This window comes from Convolutriloba macropyga, chromosome 2 (genome assembly GCF_964194025.1).
Source record: "Convolutriloba macropyga chromosome 2, txConMacr16.3, whole genome shotgun sequence".
Classification (NCBI taxonomy): domain Eukaryota; kingdom Metazoa; phylum Xenacoelomorpha; order Acoela; family Convolutidae; genus Convolutriloba; species Convolutriloba macropyga.
The window spans coordinates 66,983,470-67,004,960 of NC_134469.1; the positions used below are offsets into that span (position 1 = coordinate 66,983,470).

The following is a 21,491-nucleotide window of genomic DNA, read 5'->3' on the forward strand; positions in this document are numbered from 1 at the left end:
TAGTCAAGATTTTCAGGCCTGACTTATGACTTACCTCACTCACTGTTTTAACTGAATGGGTTTTCACGCATTGAATTAAGCAATGTAGTGAATACGGTTAATCTCAAAAGAGCAAAATTAAAAGAAATGGGATAAACCGATAAAGCCCAGTCATTAAGTCATAGTGCATTAGATGATCAAAGTTTATTAAAGCAATTGCTAGCTGGCATTAGTATTATGATGCCTAATAGTGTTCAGTTTAGAAGCTGAATTAAGTATAGTTTTTGAATCTAACCGAATAAGCACAATTTGCACAACAAATGAGAATACTTTGTCACTTAGAATAATTCTGTCAATTTCTATCTCTTAGTTTTTTTTCGTTTTCTGTTTCAATCCCAATGTGCGTTGAGTGGGTCAACGGCGGCTATTTTCCGGCTATTTGCCGGCTATGTTTGTTCAAGCACCCTATCATTGATAGATTTTGGAATTCAGAGTTGAATAATAAGTGAATTTCGTGCAAGTACGATTTTATAAACGGATGCTGCTAACGAAAGATGGAACTGTTTGTAGTAGAAGAGTACTCAGATTTTATGAGCGCATGTGACATATGACGTAAACCTACTCGTGTCTGTGCGCAGTCATACAACCATAGCGCAAAGCTATGCACAGCCTGATTTCGACTCTTTCCAGCTTTATTTCCACTCACAGAGTTAGCACAACTTTTCCCTGCTACGGGGTTAGCTCTAAAAGCACAGTTAGGCGATTCAACGTAAAATGTAGAATTGCGTCCAAAAATTTAGCGAAAAAGTCAATTTAAAGAATAGGCTGTGCTTTGATCGAATTTGTTAATTAATGTGCTCAAGAAGAGTTTCTCATTCGAGCGGAACTTTTTGTTAACTCATATGATAAAGGATGAATCTGCAATGATGATATTGTTTGAATTTCTCTCATTCTAGCAGAATGTTGTTTTCACGCTTGATGAGGCTGGATCTCCAGTGATGAGTGTTTGAGTTTTTTGACGCAATAGAGCAAAATTTCTAGAAAGAAACTGTGTAAAATGTGTTGAGACAACGGACCACTGTTTCTGAGTGAGGTTTAATTATGCTTCTCAGATGACAAAACAATCTAAACGCTTTAGGTTTTTAATTATTGAGGAGTTTGGAAGAAAAAGCCTGCGAATACAAAAACATGAGGAGAAAAGAGTTAGCGATACTAGAATGGCCAGCATATACTTTGTATTTGACTAAAAGTTTACAAAAACAGTTTACAATAGTTACAAAAACACTTTTTGAGGACATTTTCGGAAGAAAATCCGATTGACAGTTGGGACTAATTTGACCTCTTAAAAGCTTTGTATTAAAGGTATAAAAATTGTCTTTTAAACGTTGAAACGACTGAAGGTGTTAAGACTTTTAGTTTGATAACTGATTCGAACTTAAAATAAATGTTGTTTGATATTTTTCTTAGAAGCTGTACGTGGACGTTATTATAGTGTTGACATTTTGTAAAGCGTAATAGCAGACGAGACAAGATATCATATTAAAAAAAGCTTTACACGTTTGCAAAATTTCAAATATCTAAGGTCACATCCACGCGATGGAGAGGAAAGAATCTTGGAACGTGTCGTTTGGGTCTATCTTTAGTTAATTGAGCCAATATTTGAGCAATGTGATGAAAGATTTCAGAGTAACATGCAGCATCGTTCACCACTAAGATGATTGGGCTGTCATGTATCTACGAAAATATCAGAACTCAGAAACTATACGACAGGTGAGGGTGTAAAACACATATTGAGCTTGCAGCAAATATTATTCACAATGTAGTCTTTTTTATTAACTGTTTTCCTAATGTGACTAAAATTCTATTCATGTGGGCGGGTTCGTTAATTCTTTTTCCGATAGCCCAAAACTAATTCAGATCAGACAATATATCTCACGATAAATTGAACTCAGCTCAATTGTACCTGGAGGGGGAAGAGGAAAAAGGGAAACAGTCTTTCTGATCAGTTTTGTAAAGTATCAATTTGAGGTGTTGCTATCTATAAACTAACTGATTGTTTGTCAGTTTAGAGATGAGATGGTTGTCCGAAATTTCACGTTGAAATTGAAGGGAAGTAGTGGATATGTTTTTCAGCTCAAAATTGTCTTGCTCTTTGTTGTTTACATCACTGTGGAAAATAAGTTAACAGCAAACACGTATTTGCATGATTTTCAAGGCCTCTCTGGATTAATTGTTTGTTTCAGATCATCAAGAGCAACAATGCTCAGAGGCTGGAGCATGAACTACGAACCACTCCTGAACTACTAGACATCATAGCCAGACACGGACTTAGGCCCATCCAGCAGGCCATTGTTCAAGGAAGTGTGACTCTAGTTCAGATTCTTCTCGAGCATGGTTTGTGAAAATCAAATTGTGATTTCCTCAGCATTTAGTGTATGTTATTGAATTGCTCTTCGATGAAGCTCGGACCAAATATTTGGGCTCTGAAATCGATTTTTCGTGTGAATGTTAGGCTTTTCGTATGTCCTTTCTCTGCTTAACTTCTTTGTTTTTGGGTGATCTAAATAATGCTCTCATTCAGAAGTTAATCCGCTATCTTAATGCGCAGTAGTTTTACTACTAAAAGTCTAATCAACGCACCAACGTTCTTTATTTCGAATCTTAGTGATAGTTTATACTAAGCTCTAACGCCATAATTCTAGCCAGCTTAGTGATATTATAACCGTTGCCCGACTGAAGCAAGGCACAATTGAACACGCTTGTCGTTTGAGAGCAATTCCTGCGACATTATGGGGTTATGTTTTGTATATTAATCCGCTTCGATTTGAAATTAAAAGTTTTTTTTGCATTTTTATTGATTTAGCTGGTTTATTTGTCTATTACGAACTTATTGCCCATGTTTAACTCCTCAGCTAATGGTAAGTTTATAGACTAGAAATCTAGATGTTCGAATTTTCGAGCAACAATAATTTTTCAGTTTTAATGCAGTCGATTTATTAACAACCGCAACGCAATAGCTGAGACTTCTGTTGGCCTTATCTTGGTTTCTGTACGATAAAAAGAGGAATTTGGTTTTTTGCGGTCTTTTACGACTCTAAGCTGTGTATTGGTTTTCTTGGGTCTTTTTTTTCTTGGGACTTTTACTCTACGTGAAATGACTGACTTTTCGGGTTTGGAAAGTGTTCTTGAGAAAATGGGTCATAAAGATAATCGTTTTTAGCCGGCTTCATTTTTTTGCTCGTTTTTCTTTTTGTAGAAACATATTTTCTATTAATTGTCCTCGAACGAAGTTCGTAGCAATTATTGTAAACTTGTTGATCTTTTTTATGAAAATTGTTTGCTTGACCGTTTCTCGAGTTTTTCTTCTAGAACAATCTTTGACCTCGCAAGTGACTTTTTCACGCTTTCGTTCTTCATTTTTGAGTGATCTCTATTGCTCTCACTCCGAAATAAAGCTTGTTGCTAAAATAAAATTGATTGCAGCATAGCAACAAGAAGGACCTGATAGCCGAGTGGGCATTGCTCCTGGTGAGGGATCGGGAGGTCCATGGTTCGTTAACTATTTTGCACCCATAAAGAGAGATTTATCTAGGCTACAGCCCCCGAATTAATTTGCCTCACAATTCTTCCGACATTAGTTGGTTTTTGTTTCATGCTGCTTCAATATTTAACCCTCTGAAATTTTTTCTACAATAATTTGGGACCTCAATATAGAGTTTCAAGTTGAAAGTAAACTCATATTTCTCAATTTTTAATGTCAATTTTTGAATTTTTTTTTATTTTTTATTTTTGAGCGGACTGTTTTGCAATTAGTGCATGTAACAACGTCCGTTTAATTTTTCTTGCATTGCAGTCCTCTGTTTATAACGTAAGGTGATTGTGTTTTACAAAATTTAAATTAAGTAATCCTATTCTGGTGGTAAATTAGAGTTTTTTTTAAAAAAAGCAGTTCGGGTTTTATCAAACTATCTCCTCTGTCTTATGCATTCCAATTTTTACTTTTGAATTTGTTTCTCGTGAATTTTCTCCCGGTCCGTTTTCAAGCTTAACAGTTTCGGATATTGTTAACTTTGCCAATATGTTTCTAATAAGACAATAATAAAGAGATAAGGTCAACTGATTGTATGTAACTGATTGTGCTAACTGATTGAAGGTGTTATTTTAGAGCAGCTATTAAACGCAGCATTAAGTTATACCGCCTCTGAATTAAAATATAACATCTCTTTTTAGGTCTGTTGTTCAGATTGAACAAAGCTATGGCAGCTATTTTCTGGCGATCTGCCAGCTATGTTTTCTTCATTATCGAATTGGTATTACATTAGTTTTCCATTCTGATAGTTTTGAAAGGATTCCTTATTTTAAGGCGCTGACATAACCGTTCTGAAACCAGATGGGTCCTCTCTGTTACACCTTGCAGTGCTTAACTCGAGTTTGGAGCTGGTGCGATTGTTGCTCAGAGCAGGTTGTGATGCTCGACTAGCCGACGAGAGAGGCGAGACGCCTCTCTTTCTCGCTGTCCACTTGAACGACTTGAAAATTGCGAAAGATTTGCTGGACAATCTTGCTGACCCTTTAGTACGAGATGCAAATTGTTGCAATGTATTTCACTTGTGCGCTTTGGGAGATAAAGCTCAGGAACTTATTGTGCTGTTATGTGAAGCTGTTGGGGATGAGAAGAGTTTAGAAACGGCGCTTTGTGCTTCCTGCTTACGGAGCGAGTTTTCCACGGAGAAAACAAGTAGTCCCATCGAAACGGCGATTTTGACAAAATCTATTACTCCTCTAAAGGTGTTTTTATCATTTCTGTCATCTGATGTCCTCAATTTGCGATTCCAGTGCCTCATTCAACATTGTATCAAGACCAAAACTTCCCTTGAGATCATTGAAGTTTTAGTGGAGGCTGGCTATAACTACAGACGAGAACTATCTGGGCTCAATTTGGACGACTTTTTCGGTGAGTTTTTGACATAGTTGTGATTGAACTGTGATCTTGTAATGATTTATCCTCTTCAAATGAGCTTCAAGCAGTAATAGGGCAGCTTTGTAATTTGTCTGCCATCATGTTATTCCAAAAATTAATCTATTTAATTTTATTTTTTTTTAAATTTAATTGTTTAAAGTAATATTAATGAATGCTTGGATGATTTGAGGTTACGTTTTTTTCCAAATTTCTTTAACTTTTTGGTGATAATCTAATAATCCAAATTTTTGGTGATCCCGCATATTGAGCAATATCGGATGTTGTAAAATTTATTAAAAAATTTGGCCGACAATGTGCTGAAAATTGTGCAGTATGTTATTTTTATAGCGTCACATAAACTTAGCGGAAGCTAGTGTCATAAATGTTACTTCCTTTGGTAATTTTTGTTCATTGATAGATCAATAATTCTTAATAATTTTTTAATAGCCGCCGTCAGCCTCTCAAATGGCTATTTTTTAGGTGCTCTCCTTTTTTACAATTCAAAGAAAGTGGTTTTGCGGCGTGAAATTTTTCAAATTTTTCTGCTCTAATTTTAGAGTGAGAATACTGTGCTTGAACAAAAATTTGCTTTCTCGGGAGTGGTTTTTGTTCACATGCGTCAATTTCACTTTGATTTTTTACTGTTCTTTTCGATTTTTTGGATCTGATTGTTTTAAAATGGTTTTTCTAATCCATTTATAGTTCATTCCAGACCTAGATTTTTGTTTGAACCAAATTTCCATTCCTGGATAATGGATTTTTTGTTCACATGCGGCATTCTTACATTGATTTTCTGTTTTTTTAAAATTTTTTAGAAATGGTTTTCCCAATTCACTCATAGTCCGTTCTAGCTCTAGTTTTTTGTTTAGTCAACGAAAATTCTTTGAATTGTAAGTCAGGACTTATCCTGCTATGTTTTTTTTTACAATTCAAAGAATTTGAATTGTATTGGGGCGCTGTCTTTTTTTAAGATCTGTTCACAGATTGTCATGATTTTTGAAGTCAAATTGGAGTAGTGATTTTGGTCACGCCGAAACAGGAAGTGGAGCGAAAAAGCGAGTGGTTTTGCGGCGAAATTTTTTCGCTCTAAATTTAAAGTAGAGTGAGATAACGGTGTTTGAGCAAAATTCGCTTTCTCGCTGGTGGTTTTTTTTGTTCACATGCTGCAATTTCACTTTGATTTTTACAGTTTTTTCGATTTTCTTGATCTGATTTTTTTTCTAAATGGTTGTCCCAATCCATTCATAGTTCGTTCTTGATCTAGTTTTTTGTTTAGTCAATGAAAATTCTTTGAATTGTACGTCAGGACTTGTCCTGCTATGTTTTTCTTTAAATTCGCCTTTTGATCACGTTTTTCGTTTTACATCAGTCACGACTTTCACGTTTGACTTCTGATTTAGCTCACTCACTGTTTCAACTGAATGCTTTTTAAATCCTTTCACTCAATGATCCGATAAAGCCCGGTCATTAAGTCATTGAGAATTAGGTTATCAAAGTTCATTAGAGTGTTTGCTAGCTGTTTGACAAATTTTTCTATAAATTGAAATAGGTAATTGTTTTTTCCTGCTATTTTCTTAGAAGTTGTTTTTCATGGAGTTGCCCTTATGGTTCTACAATTGAATATGCAAAAGTTGTTATTTGCTTCGAATAAAATTCGAAGCACTTAGTAGAACCGTGGGTTTTATGCAAATTTTCGCTTGAGCAGTTTGACTTTTCTGAGTCACTTTTGCATCTTTGACTTTCTGAGCAGAATGTGATTTTGTTTTCAATAGAAATCGATGGAAAGTTGCATAAAAAGCTCTGATAATGTAAGTTGAAGTCACGATGTGAAACTATAGACACCGTTAAAACAAGCTACAATCCTCCTCTCGCATGAAGCGTGCTGCAAAAGAATAGAGAGCATATTATCAAAGAGAGTTGAAATTGAAGTTGAGAAATTGAGTTTTTTATCTGTTCAAATTTTTGGCCTCTGCTGATTAAGGGGAAACACCGCAATGATGGACAATTTAAACAAAAAGTTGCAAAAAGAAGTGTGAGTTAAATAAAAATGACATTCAAGGTGAACGGATTTGAAATAATGATAATTCACAAATTTTTGAACTACAACATTCCCTCGCGAAATGCAGGACTTTCTGCAATCACGTTCCAAAGTCTTTTACGTGCCATTTCCTTTGCACAAAAAAAGTAACTCTGAGCATTGTGGTCTTTCCGAAACAACATGGGTCGGAATCCTATCACAGTTGCCCTTTTGGTAAGGGATAAGTTTTTGTCAACCTAAATTTCTTTCTGAAAGTATCTTGGATCTGCTTACAATTGTTAGAGAAGTTAACCCTACTGTTTTTCTAGAGATTGAACGAGATATGGCAACCAAAATTCAGGATGGGGGGATTTTTGGGGCGGTTTTGGTGGGAGCGTTTTTCTCAATCTAACTAGAAATGTTGTTGATTTTTTTCCCTGAGAGGAGAGCAGCGGTACCAATTTATGGAGAAATTAGCATGAGAAGTGCCTTAAATGTGGCAAAAAAGCCGAGTTCATATGTTCCGTCAAAACCAATTTTTGTTTGCTGATTTCTCCACTTCTATGGAGTGGATCGAGTTTAGGTTTGGCTCCTTGTTCTTTTTAATAGCCGCGAAGCGATAGCGGCTATTATTGGGGGCATCGTGTTTTTTTTAATTCGTCGTCGTCTCCATCGATGATAGGGATCTATTCTGTTTCGGCCCCCCAGCTTAGTGAGCTTATATTTTTTACGCCCACAGGCGCACGTGCTATTTTCTTACATAGTAACGTGCTATATAACAACATATAATTTGTAACTGGGGGTCATAAAAAGCACTGGGGGGGGGGCGAAACAGAATAGATCCGATGATTCTTACGACCTGACTTCTTGGAATTGACTTTTTCAATGACTTCAGTGACTTCTACTGCTTTGCAGTTAAACTTCGTGTACGTGATGTCATTTCTGCTTTTATGTCAATTGCGTGACTTACCTCACTCAAAAAATGACTTCTGAACTCACTTATGGAACTTTAAATTTTATGAACATTTACTAGTTAATAGTGTGCATATAAGTAGTGCCAAACTTCTATGCCGTAATACTTGATTATTAGTCTTGAGTTTTTGATTTCGAATATCAATTTTGAAAAAGCTCCAGGGTTTTTTTTTCCTTAAAGACCGTATGTGTCATAAAAATGACAGTCCGAATTGACCCGAAAGGTCTAGATGTCTTAAAGGACTGCTGGTCGACCTGTCTATCTTATTCCTTTAGTTGTTTCAATTCATGGAAGGCCACAAGCGTCTATCGCGGCTATTTTCCGGCAATCTGCCGGCTATGTTTTTTAAATGGAGCTTTACAGCCATATGTCTAACATAATATCAGTTCCCCCAGAAAACGTCACTTCTATCTGAATCCCAATGTTCCGAAGTTATAATACGATCTAGCCCTTATACCGGATGAGAGGTAGAAACATCAAGTAGTGGAAGTTGGCATACTTACTTAAATTTTCGTTGAGATTGTCGTTACTAATAAGAGCCAGTTAGGACAATAACTGGCGTTTTTTGAAGTTTTGAGGAACTTGTGCCCCGTGATTTGCATTTGTTTAAAAAAATTTTGTTGTTTTTGGATTTTTGTGCAAAATTGAATTTGTTCCCGTGCGACTAGGCTAATATTCTTTCAACTTGCTATAGGTTATATTTATGTTGAGGTTTTCAAAAATATAATTCTCATTAAAATTGGCTGGATTTTTGTTTAATGCGAGCTGACAATTTTTGGAAAAATTAGGGGTTATGGGCTTCATTTGTACAATTGATAAACAATAAGCTTCTTTGATAAACGACCACCGCTTCCGAACAGCCAAAACGTTAAATTTACAGCCCTTTTTTATAACAATTTTGAGGCCGGAAACATTGTTTACGGCCAACTTTTTTTTCGGGTAGCTCACCCGCAAATGGATCCCACAAAATGACTCTAATTTTTGCATCCCGTGTCAAGAAGAAGAATTGTAGAGCTTTAAAATGACCTATATATAACTTATTTTGAGCTACTTTTAGTTGACTTATCGAACCATCAAACACAAATGAACTTTTGCAAAAAAAATGGCCTATATATTTTGGACAAATTAAAAGTGTTCCTGGACGTTTTTTGCAATGAAATTTATATTCATGTAATCTAGAGCTTAAATGTTTTGCAGTCATTCTTGTTTTATGATTGTTGCTATCAGTTCAAGCCTTCAAAATCGTTACACTTAACATAAATTTTTGGACTGTAAAACGAAAGTTGACGGTTTTCACTACGAGTGATATTTATATTCACTCAAAGGAACTCAGCTTTATATGACGGTAAAGAATAAATGCCGGTTTTTCAAGTAAGCCGTATATAACCTTATTTGAGTCAAAATTTGAGTTCAATGCTTGCTCTTTATTAGATCTTCACAGAAAAAGGATGAATGGCTAGTCCGACTAATGAAAAGTGGTCAGAAATAGCTACTTCTTAACAAGTCATAATTGCTTCATTTTTCTCTTTCTTTTGATACTGTTTGGAAACCTTATAGCTAACAGTGATACAGAAAAATATTTTTGACTACAAACTTTTTTAAAAGAGCTGTAAAGTGAGCCATGTATAAATCAATTTGAGCCATTATTGGTTCCGTTTTGGTAAAAACGAATATTAGTGACTTCTTGTCTCTTATTTACTTAATTACTCCAGGTACCCTGAAAGTACCTAAACGGCGAAAACGTTTTTTTTATCCTCGCAGTTCTGTCTATACAACAACTTGACAAAAAGTATGACCCGCTTGTGACGCTTTAATAAAAGTGTTTGGAAACAGTGTATGAAGAAAGTCAATAAGTGCTCCATTTTACTCGTTTACTCCATTCTCTGCTCAAAATTTTTGGCCCATTAACTCTGCTAATGAAGAGGTAACACCGGACAGATCGACAATGTAAACAAAAGTTTGCACAAAGAAGCTTGAGAATGAAAACAACATTGACCGTGAACGAATTTAAAATGACTTTCTGCGGTCCTCAGTTTTTTTTACGTGCCAAAGTCCATTGAACGAAAATGTTCTCTGTGCAATTAGGTCTTCCCGCTGCAACGTGGCTCGGAACAAGAATTAGAGACTGAGGTATTTTCGGTGGTGTGCAATTAATCGTTTGGAGAGTAAATACTTTTCATCATAATTTTAGCGGGATTGAGTTAGGCGAAGCTATTTCTGATATTTAAAAGATTTTATTATTTTTTGAAATGATGTATAGCCGATTTGTTAGACACCTGAAACTGAACACTGAGATAACACAGGATTGCCTGAAATGTTTGAACACCACATGAAGTTCTAAACCAAATATTTCATAATGTGCAATAATCTTTTGAAGTTAAATTTAAGACAGAATAATGATTGTGAGACAATAAAACTATCACTACTTTAACACTACTGAATAAAAAAACGACGATAAGAAATTGACAACATCAAAATTGTTCATGTACTAAACCTCCTTTTTTGAGGAATGGTTATTTACCCAAAGCTGAGATAGTCAGCTATTATAGGCCTTCACCACTGATTTTTTTTTACGACTCGAAAAGAAGTATTGGATTTGTTGACTTTTTGAAACCGGAAGTACTATTTCTCCAGCCGGCATTTTGACTTAAAAGCAAAGATGAGAAAAATTAACTTGTGAGCAAGGTTTCTCATATTTTTCTATTTTACATCATTTCTTGGATTTTTAAATTGATTTTGATTTTTGGATCTTTTGAGCGGAATGTTTGTAATTAATTAGTGTCTATGGTAACGTCTCTTTGGTAATTCATGCATTGATTTGCTCTGTTTTGGTTATTTTCTCGCGAGCAATATTCGATTCAATTATTGTAAACGTGTGTCTTGCTCGGCTGTTTTTTTTTGGAAGTTTCTTTGGACTTGACTAATAGAATTGCCATTTCACGCATGATTATACTCTTTTAGTCATTTGAATTGCCGGCATTCAGAGAATGAATCTTTTGCTAAAATAAAACCGAGTGTGAGCAATGACTCTAGGTAGTGCGTGTAGCTTAGAGGTTAATGTCAGTCACGCTTAGAGATGAATGCCTCTCACCCGAGAGGTCGCGGTTTCCAACTCCTCGCCAGTGAGAAGTTTTTAAGCCATAAGATCTTCTCGATTGTATGCCCGTATAAAATCGTTGCCTATAGATTAAAAAGCCAATTTTTTTAGCCATTAGGCTGCAATTTAATTTTTGTGGTAGGAACAAAAAATGACTTGAATTGTACCCAAGAGTCCACTTGACGCTGTCAAGTCTTCATTTATCCCTGTCAGTTATCTTTATATGATTTTATCTTACAGAGACAATTTTTTAAAACATACAAAAATATGTCGAGCATTTGTAGTATTTCAGTTTAGTTCAATCACACCATTATGCCAACCATTATTGACGTTTTCCGCGCCTAATAGCTCTAAACTAGTATGAATAAAACAATGAAGTTTTTTGAGCGCCGAAGCTGCAAGCTGAGTGTTGCTACATTATGTTGATCTTCGTTCTTACAAGGCGAATATTAATTTTAGTTTTTTGAAGTTTTCTTTTTACGGAAGTACCATTTCGATCAGACGGCGTTTCGACCTAAAAGCAAGAGTGAGTAAATTTGCCATGTGCGCTAATTATTTCTGAACTGGAGAAATTTTATGTTCATGCACTGCGATGAGGTCAGAGCATGGCTAGTTTACGCATGTAGATAACCGTTTTAGGCCGTTTTTGTCCAGTTCTCGATTTTTTGTTAGAAATGTTTTTATTCGAGGCTGCACTGATATGTAAGCCTATGAAATGCGTTATACAGTGATCTTGAGAGGCTTATAACGCGTTTCACTTGCCAAACTGGCTCATATTTCTCAATATTTCGCTTTTCAATAATTTCTTTAGGTTATGATCCTTGACCGGTTTTTTTATGCAGCGTATTTGGCAACATACCTTTGACAAGTTATGCATTGATCGCCCCTCTTTAGGCACTGCCAAGGACTTTAGTTGTGTGTTTTGGATAATTTAATTCTCTTGCGTCAAATGTGGCTAATTGTTCCGTTTTTAAATTGCGATTGTCAATTAGCGCGGATTCGAATCTTTTAATTGCTCCCAAACGAAATTTGTAGCAATTATATCATTCCTGTGGTCTTATTTATGCAATGTTTTGCTCGACAGATTTTCGCGTCTGACCCTTGACTTTGCGTGCTCAAGAACACTGTAACAGGTGGCGCCCATGGGACTAGCTCACTAGTCTCACTCATCCCCCAATCCCCAATCCTGCACAATGTTCAGGCCGCGAGGACGTGGGCCCCGTGCATCCAAAGCCCCCCCCATCGTTGCGTCATCAATTACCCTTCCCAGTGCATCCCCCACGCTGAGCTCACTGAACACCCGTTCAATTATTCTAAAGCTGGCCTTTCTAAACCGTAGCTAGCTACTGACGAAGGCAACCTCTCACCGTTCGTTTGAGAGCAATTCGCCCGACGTTAGTCGGTTATATTTGCTGCTTGATTTTGATTGAATTTTACTGAACTTACAATGCTGCAGTTACTGGTTTTTAATTTTATTTTTGACTGATTCAATTGACTGATATTTCTTACTGAACTGTTTCGTTCTGACTTTTTTAGTGACTTTTCCACGCTTGACTTTGAATTCAGTCATTTGAATTATTGCCACTCAGGAAATAAGTCGGCTGCCTAAATAATACTGATTATGAGTGATGACCGTATGTAGCCTATGTACCGTAGAGCTTAATATCCCATTTCCCCCGAGTCTAATCCGTTTTTCGTGATATTTAAATTATGCAATTGTTAGAATTAATTTTAGCGACGATATCCAATAGCAGGTAAGAATTTTTATTTCGAACACTCGATGCCAAAACAAAAAAAAAATTATATAAGAATATTTGAGACAAAATATTGTAGATGAATTATTTGCCGGACCATTATTTGCCGTTTATTGTAATTTGAATTTTTACGATTTTAAGATTTCAATGAGTTGTCTGTCAAAATTTTGTTGTTAGATCCATTTTTGATCTGAATTTTAATAGTTTTTTTGGAAGTTAGTTTTTAATGCCTGGTGCTCAAGTGATATCATATTTTAAATTTTTTGGTTATGATAAGCGTTTAAGTTACAAATTTTTTAGTTGACCCTCGTAAGGAATAATTGCTTTATTAGTGACTAAAGCTGGAGGTTTTGGCTGTTAATTCGTTTTTGGAAGTTCCTACATTTTGAGTCGCTTTTGGGATTCTTCCGAAAATGTTTTTCATTTCGTTGTATGACGTTTTGTTCGTTTTCCATTTTCAACCTTTTACTCTTGATTTGTTTGTTTTTTTTTCTCACATTTATTTCTGACGGAGGTGGTTTCTCTGAGTGGTTACTGGATCTGACCGCGATACGCAGATTGTTGGTTTGACCTTTTACTTGTTGGAAGTTCTGGCCTTCTCAAAAACTTTTCTTGAATACACCCCTTCTGACTATGGCGGAGCCGATATTTTTTGAAATCATTTCTGTATGTTTTTCGAGTGTTTAAGTTTTAAAAATTCCTAATTAACCTTGTTAAGGAATAATTTTTTTGTTAGTGACAAATTTGGTGGCTTTGGTTATTAGTACATTTTTGTTAGGGAAGTTACAACGTTTTGAGTCCAGCAATGTGTTTTTTCGACGTTTTTTTCCGTTTTGGGTTTCCAACCATTTCACTCTTCATGTTGAAGTTTTTGATTTCTCATTTTAAGTTCTGGCAGACGCGATTTCTCTGAGTGTTTAAGTGTTTAATAAAATTGACCACCATACGCAGATTGCTGGTTTGACTTCTTCATTGTTGGACGTATTGGCACCCTCAAAAAGTTTGGCACCCTCGACTACACCCCTCTGAATATGGCGGAGCCAATATTTTTGGAATTATTTTCTGTATCTTTTTCATGTATTTTATGGCATGCAAGTGAAAGTCTTTCTCAGCTATTCGGTTAATCTGCGGGCTGCTTTTTTCACCTCTACTATTTCCCCTGTAATCGCCAAAATCTTTTCCGGATATTTCCTGGGTTTTGAGAAATGATAATGCATTATTTGAAAATTTAATGGATCTTGCAGGCTTAATTTTTTATGAAGTTAATATTTATGTTAGATCAGTTGTTTGGAACACCAAATTACGTGATGTCGTAGCGTGAATTTTGAAAAACCGTTTTCATATGTGTTAATCGTTTTTGCCTAAGTTTAGTAAACAAAGTTTGTTAAAAAATTTTTTGCTCAATGGCTGCAAGTTTTGTTTAGCCAAATCGAGCTTCCGCCTTATATCCCATAAGCTCTATTTCTATTTATTTAATGTTGCGGACTTTTTTAAACGGTTTAACATGAACTACAAACTTGATGAGCATGATATTTTTGGAAATTGGAGGGAGGCAATTCATGATTTAAACCAACTTCAAAAATGCATGTGTTGATACTGAGAACAATTTTAGATTTGGGAGGACATACTGCGAGTGAAGTATTGTCTATCTACACATATTTAAGAGACCTTCAGTATGAGGTGCCCTCTCTGCTCAGTCTCTGCAGACTTCGTCTTCTCTCTCTGTTACCTCCAAAAGACAGACGATCCGTTGACGCCTTCACTCAATTGCAATTACCCAAAATGCTGTCACAAAAACTTTGTATCAAATTTTAGTATTTAATTCACCAGTTTCAGTTTTGTATCGCAGTTAATTTTGTTAGTTTGCTTAGTTATACTGTATGATCTTTGTGTTAAAAGCTAATTAAAGAAACTATGTACAGTGATGCCTTTTTTGATTCTTCAATCTTCGCGTGTGTTGGTATGGTATCATTGAATGGTCTATTGTGAGAATGACATCATTGGAACCTCTAGATAATATAACAGAGAGCATGTTCATCATGCAATATTTTCATCGGCAATTTCTCTCGTAGTAGCTTTCTAGGGTGACAATTTCTCAAAATTTGGTCATCTGGGGGCTTTATTCATTGCTCTCGAACGAAATTCGAAGTAGTTATTATAAACGTATATCTTTTTAATGTAGAATGTTCACTTGACCGTTCTAGTGACTTCTTAACGCCTGAGTTCTAATATATTCTGTGATCTAAATTGATGGCATTCAGAAATTCAGTCGGTCTGAAAACGCGAAATTAAGTCGATGTCTGTCGGAAATAAAACAGATTCTGAGCGAACCGATATGGCGTATTGATTCAGGCAGGGACGAACATGTTGGATGTCACAGGTTTTTGAACCCCTCCTCTAAACCTGTGAAGATGTCTCGGCTACACCTGTATGAATTAATCTGCCCAGCATGCTGTTCAAAAGCAATTTGTTACGTTTGTGGGTTTAGAGAGAGGTAATTCCAATGTGTAAAAATGTATCAAATCTATAATTCAACATAACATCAGAAAGCTTCAAGTTATCTTTGGCTATATAAAAAACTATGATAAACTCAGAGAGGGGAGTTGACTGATCCAAATGGATCACTGAGCACTGACGTGTCACGAGACGCCATTTCGAATTAAAAAATCAACATAATAAAAAAAAAAAAACAATTTTTTGTTAGACAAAAATTGTAAGAAAAAGGTAAAAGCAAAATTTCTCACCAAAGTCATGGGATTTTTCAGTTTTGTCAACATTTTTGTGCCCCATCAGGAGGCCCTACCTACAGCATTTTGAAGCATTTGTGTGATATGTTTTAATGATTATAAATAAAGTAAAAAAAACGCGGGAATCAATTATGCGAAAACAGTGTTCGTTAACTGATTGTTCAATAAAATGAAGTTCTCCTTAATTATATGCACATAATTTGTATCCGAGAATTCAGAGGGTTGGGCAAAATTAAGTAATAGTCTATTGCTTTCCATTGAGATTAAATAGTTTGGCATCTCTGTATCTAAGTGAATACTGTGAAGTTTTTGTTCACACTTTGAGTTTGTAAGAACCTTTTTTGATCTTCTGGTCGAATGGTTTGAACGATATTCATGGGCACAAAAGAGATGTGTATCACTGTGCATTTTTTTCATTGATGTTATCCAAAACTTTTCGCAAAAAGTTTATACACATGCAGTTCGTTATTTGTTAAGATTTTATTTTTCTCAAGAGTAACATTGTGTGTACTTAAGGAACAAAATGAGTCTGAATTTCCCTTCAGTTATACTAGTGGTTCACAGATGGTAAAATTAACTTATCCATGTATCGAAACACCGTATTGATATTCTTTGCATAATATTGCCGTTATATATTTTTTTGAAACATAATGCCCTAACTATGTCACAATTACGCACTAATTAGATAATTTTTTTCACCTCATGCGCCAATACGAGTTCAATCTTTTTAATTATATATGCACTCCAAGTGATTTGCAGCTTCAGCTGAACAGGGATTTTAATTTTAAAATCAGTAAGCAGATTGGCGATAGGGGCACTTACCTTTTTTGTTTCTCATTTCACCACTCTTTTAGTGGCAACTTCTGCAGTAAAGCCATTTATTTTTCGGAGTTCATCACATCTTTGTATTACGCCAAATTATTTTTTCTTGCTATTAGGATTATCGGCAAAGAGAAAAATTTGCAGTATTTGTATACATCTGCAAGGCAATTTTTTTAAGAAGGTGGTGAAGGTCCGAAAGTTGAGTTTTGTGGAACTGCTTAATCTATTTTTGCCAGTATGAGTTAACATTTTTGACTGCAACACAGTCTTCGTGATAAATAATCTCTAATCCAGGTAAGGCAGACGCCTCTTATGCTATATGCTTCAAAATTTTTTAAGAGGATTTATTGACTAACTCTAACAGTATCAAAGGCTTGAAAATTATAGCTTTCAGGAATTGGTTCTGTTAACTTTGCAACGGCATCAATTTGTTTTTTTTCGACAACCGGGAATGTGCTATCTTTGAAAAAGTTGTTTATAAGATAAACAAGATTATTGTAGGTTCAAGAACTTGTTTTCTTAATCGAGTTGATACGAATATTATCTCACCGATTCCTGAAGAGGATTTGATTTCTGTTTTAGATTGTCACTGATTTGAATGACCTTGTGGCCGTTAGTTCGATAAAGCTAGTTGGATTCTTATTGGAATTCAATACCGAGAAAACATCAATTACTTGTTCTAATCATGCTTCGAAATGCACAAAAGCAATGTTAGCACTTCCTTTTTCTGTGTTCTTTATTTTGGCCATTGAGTTGGAAGGTTAAAAAACGGCCGTTTTGTTAGGTTTTAAAAAAACTGGTTTTACGCAAAGAAGTGCAAAGAGTTTCTTTTGTTTTTTTGCGCTTCAAAATAATGATTGGTGGGAAGATAATCGCAGTACGTTTGGCTTTTCAGTGCAAATGCGTTCTTAGCCTTCACATTATCACAAAAAATGATCCAAGTAAATCTCAGTAATTCGGTAAGGTGAGTTGACTCAAGAAAACATAGTTCAAAGCTATTTGATCTTATTTTAAAGATTTGAAGAATTCAACCAATTTTTCAACTACGTTAATGTTTAGGTCACCACGAACTATTATTGTCATAACATTTGTGGAGGTTTCCGTAGTTTCATCCAGCTCAAACATAGAGTTCTGCGTATTCACGCGAGGATAATACTGAACTAACTACGCAATTTTCAAAACTCAAATCTTTAGATGAACTGAAAGATTTTGCTCTATATTACTATTCAGCTCTTCAATCAAGTTCACGTCACTTAATTGAATCATGATACCTCATCCCCTACCACTCCTTGATATTGTCAAACAATTCTTATATTTTGTTTCATTCAAGAGGTTCGTATTATATTTTATTGTTTGCCAAGATTCTTTTAAACAGATTATGGAAGGAGCAGACCCACAACAAAAAATCAGTGCCTCTAATTCTACATATTTTGTATGGGTCTGGTATTGAGTTTTGTATGGTTTTGGTGCAGTTTTTTTTTGTTAATTTGATTGAGCTATTTATAGAACTCTGACTTAGTCTCCTTTCCATTAGTTGAGTCACGTGAGTTAATTTTGAGACCCATAATAAAATGTAAGGATTTGTCTCTGAGCTCTCTTTATTTTTAGCTGCTCCATAAGATTTTTATATAGTTTTGTTTTATTATTTAGGGCCTGCATTTCAGAGAGGGCCTCTAAGGTGATGATGGTTTCCCCAGCAGGAAATTTGGTGGCTTAGATAACCTTGGAACAGACGTGTCTAAATTGAATGCAATGAATCCATTGAATTCTTATCGATTTGGTTTTTTTGTCTTTGGGCATTACTTGAAAATCTGGTAAACGTATTATCAATGTTATCAGCAATGGGCTGCAACTCGGCAATGTGTTTGCTCGAATTGGGCTCAATATAACGTGTCATCCGATCGGACTGGATTTGTTAAAGTGGAATCGAATTTTTGGAATTCACTTCATTAAAATGTTTGGCCGGGGCGTCCTCTTCGAAGGCCAAATCATGTCTGGCCAGTCTTTCATGAATAAAAACTGGCTTTCCATTATTTGGATTTTGAAAGTTTGGAGCAACCCCTTCCTGGTCCAGGCTCTTGCTTTTGTTCGAAATACATCATTGTTGACTTTCAGTACGTTCAGGTATAGATTAATGGCAAATGAGAGGTAAGTACCATTTGTGCTACCAATGGCTACCAATTCAGTTTACGAAATATTAAACATCTTTAGATTGATATCTCTCAAGTTGAATGATATCTCTCAAATTATCATTTGTGCCACCTCTGATTCTAATTTGGCACTTCGCCCGTTTTGACGGCTTTTTTTTACAATGAGCAATTTCTTTACATGAATCGTGAAGGTCCTCACTCTCCTTCAATTTTTTCATCAAATCTCCCATAAAATGAACGTGCAATAAGTACCTTATCATTACAAACAAAATTCAGGTTGGTCTGAAAGAAAACAAGACCAGCCAGTCTCGCGCTTTGTGTACAGTTAGATCTCACCGCCACTTTCGAAAGGGTTGATCACAGCCTATTACATCAGAAAATGCCGGAAGTCCTTGAAAAAAAACCGCATTCTTACTAGAACTGTTAAATGTATAATACACCAATACCGCTGTAAGCTTAAGTTGTGATTGCTTTCTATCGTCTATGAAAGCATTTATATGAAACATGATTGGATTAGCGTAGAGCGGGGGTTGATCGCTAAAGGGTTTATCCGAAGTAATGACAACTAATTTTTTTAAACCATATAAATGCCTCAGAAAATAGATTTTGTTGTGTTGGACAATCCGGGAGCCCATTTGCCGCTAGATTGATCGATTTAAAGTTTTCCAATTAAAAAGCCATGCGGGGATTTTCACCAAAAGTATCCGAAACGGTGATGAGAAATTGCTGATTGGCTAGTTTAAAAATTTTGGTTGAATTTTTGTTTTTCACAGTCTTATCCCGGAAGCTGTTTAATTTATTTTTGAACTCTGAAGACATCAGATAATGAGATATTATTCATGCGCATGCACAAGCAGAAAACTGCTTGTTTTGTATGCGATCTATAAAAAGGATAGCACTTTACGTATTGGAATATTATCAACTTTTTGGGAAAAATGACAGATTCAAAACTAATTACTTCTTCAGGTTTTAAAATATTTTAAGCTGTGACAGCCTTGAGAAGCGATTTCATCTGATATTTAGGAGGATATCAGGCTTCGGTGGATAAGTTTTCTTAAAATATTTCATCATGCCAATACCCTGCATAGGAGTGTATTTCTGAAATGCATTATTAATGAAAAAAATCGGTCCACCTCAGTTTTGAGATATTTGTAAGCGTGAAATTTTAAAATTTGGCGTGTAATGTCAATGCAGTGAATGTTGAGGGAGTCTAACGGCTTCTTATCCACTTCCTTATCGCATAGCTGCTTAAAAGTTGGTCTTCAGAACTGTGAAAAATGAGCAAAGTTGGAAAGAATGTTTACGACTAAATAGGAACACCATACGTCATAGCGGCCTTGCTGAACTGCGTTTTGCTGCCCCTTAAATTAAGGCAAGGTGACTGGCTGAGAACAATCAACAGCAATCTCGTTGGGTCAACCTACGGACATAGTTTGTCCCGCAGATCTAACACCGATAACAAGCGCGTTGTGGGGGGCATTGCCAATCGCGGAAGGTACTTCGCGTCAAAACCCGTTTGCAGTCACATAATGTTAGTTTTCAAAGCTGTTTCATTTGTTCTGCAAATTGCTGTCTTTGTACCTAAAATAAGCTAGTCTTTGTAAGTGTAACCTCGCCATTAGCATTCACGCGGCGCACCGTATAAGTTCGACTAATTAGAGGTATTTGTTTTGTTTAATAGCCGCATAGCGATAGTTGAGGCTATTATTTGCCGTCTTTTGGCTTTTTACAATCAAAAGTATTTAGATTGTATTGGTGTGCTGTCTTTTTTAAGATCTGTTTAAACTTTGTTCGGCTTTTTGACGTCAATGAGAAATCAATTTATAGTGGTGATTCTAGTCAAGCTGAAGTAGTAAAGGGAGCGAAAAATCGGTTAGATCTGAGGTGTGATTTTTTTTGACAAACTTCTTTTAACGTTGAGTAATAAATTGGTATTTGAACAAAATTTCAGTTTTTCTTGGGGATTTTTTTGTCACGTGCGTCAATTTGACTTCTGTTTTCGTTATTTCCTCTATTGAGTGCTATTAAAATGATTTATATGTCTTCTAATTGCGCTTATTTGCACTTGCTTGAATTCATCAATGGGCAGTTGTATTTTTAATTGCTCTTGAACGAAGTTCATAGCAACTATTGTAAACGTGTGTGTCTTTTTTAATGCAAAATTTTTGCTTGACGGTTTTGACTTTTCGGGTGACTTTTACGCCCTCGACATTTTGCGTTTAGCGTGCACTAAATTTTTCTCTCAATCACATTTTCAAGCAGCTGAACTCAATTGGCGGCTATTTAATACTAAAGGTCAAATGAAAATTGCGCCGAAACTGGTGCCATTTTTCACTTAATAATGGTATATCTTAACCTCTAATGTGGTTATTTGAAGCCCACTATTGAACTTCTTAGTCCCATTTAGTCTCCCTTCCCTCCCTCCCCTCCCCGATTGAAGCAGGCTGCAATTGATTAGAGCTCCTTCTAGTCGTTCGAGAGCAATTCTTCCGACGTTTAGTCGGTTATGTTTAATAGAGTATATAAGTAAATTATGAGAACTCATTAATGTGTTCCATAAAACTGCTTCTGAAGGCTCAAGTTTTTAGGTGAGTTTTTTAGTCCTTTCTCACTGCAATTTCTTTATTTTTGAACTGTTATTGTAATCGATCTATATAAAGATGTTTTATTCATTTTTTGGTTGTATAAATGATTTTTGTTTTGGTTTGAGCATTGACAAAGCTGTACTCGCAATAATGCTACTTGTGACTTCTTCGTTCAGCATCTCTTCATTTTTTTGGTTGTTCACCACCCCCGACTGAAGCAGGTTGCAATTGATTAGAGCTCCCACTAGTCGTTTGAGAGCAATTATCCCGACATTTAGTCGGTTATGTTTTTTTTACTTTGACACTATTTGTAGTCATAAAATATTAGACAATATTTGAATTTTCCCCTTTTTTAAATTTTTATCCTGTCCTATGACTTGTTATTGTTAATGACAGGTCTTATTGGC

At 35.6% G+C, this 21,491-nt stretch overlaps 2 protein-coding genes across 6 annotated transcripts in view; both read left to right on the top strand.

Annotated features, from left to right (window-relative positions):
* Positions 1-1,305: 1,305 nt before the first annotated feature.
* LOC142335415 (uncharacterized) lies at positions 1,306-14,705 on the top strand. The gene is made up of 4 exons (XM_075383894.1): positions 1,306-1,749; positions 2,223-2,373; positions 4,343-4,933; positions 14,393-14,705. Exons 1-4 carry the CDS (start codon positions 1,708-1,710, stop codon positions 14,593-14,595), a joined length of 987 nt encoding a protein of 328 aa, XP_075240009.1. The 5' UTR covers positions 1,306-1,707; the 3' UTR covers positions 14,596-14,705.
* Positions 14,706-19,511: 4,806 nt separating this feature from the next.
* LOC142334623 (uncharacterized) overlaps positions 19,512-21,491 on the top strand; it is an 87,416-nt gene continuing 85,436 nt past the window's right edge. For 2 of the 5 annotated variants that reach the window (XM_075382811.1, XM_075382812.1), the window contains exon 1: positions 19,514-20,030. The gene's annotated coding sequence lies outside the window, so the exon portion shown is untranslated. Of the gene's footprint in view, positions 20,031-21,491 lie in introns of all 5 variants that reach the window. The other 3 variants (XM_075382815.1, XM_075382814.1, XM_075382810.1) reach the window with 3 other exon arrangements.

Coding starts and splice junctions, on each gene's coding strand:
- LOC142335415 (XM_075383894.1), top strand. CDS start 1,708: ATGTATCTACGAAAATATCAGAACTCAGAAACTATACGACAG. Junction 1,750..2,222: donor ACTCAGAAACTATACGACAG/GTGAGGGTGTAA, acceptor TGTTTGTTTCAG/ATCATCAAGAGCAACAATGC. Junction 2,374..4,342: donor TCAGATTCTTCTCGAGCATG/GTTTGTGAAAAT, acceptor CCTTATTTTAAG/GCGCTGACATAACCGTTCTG.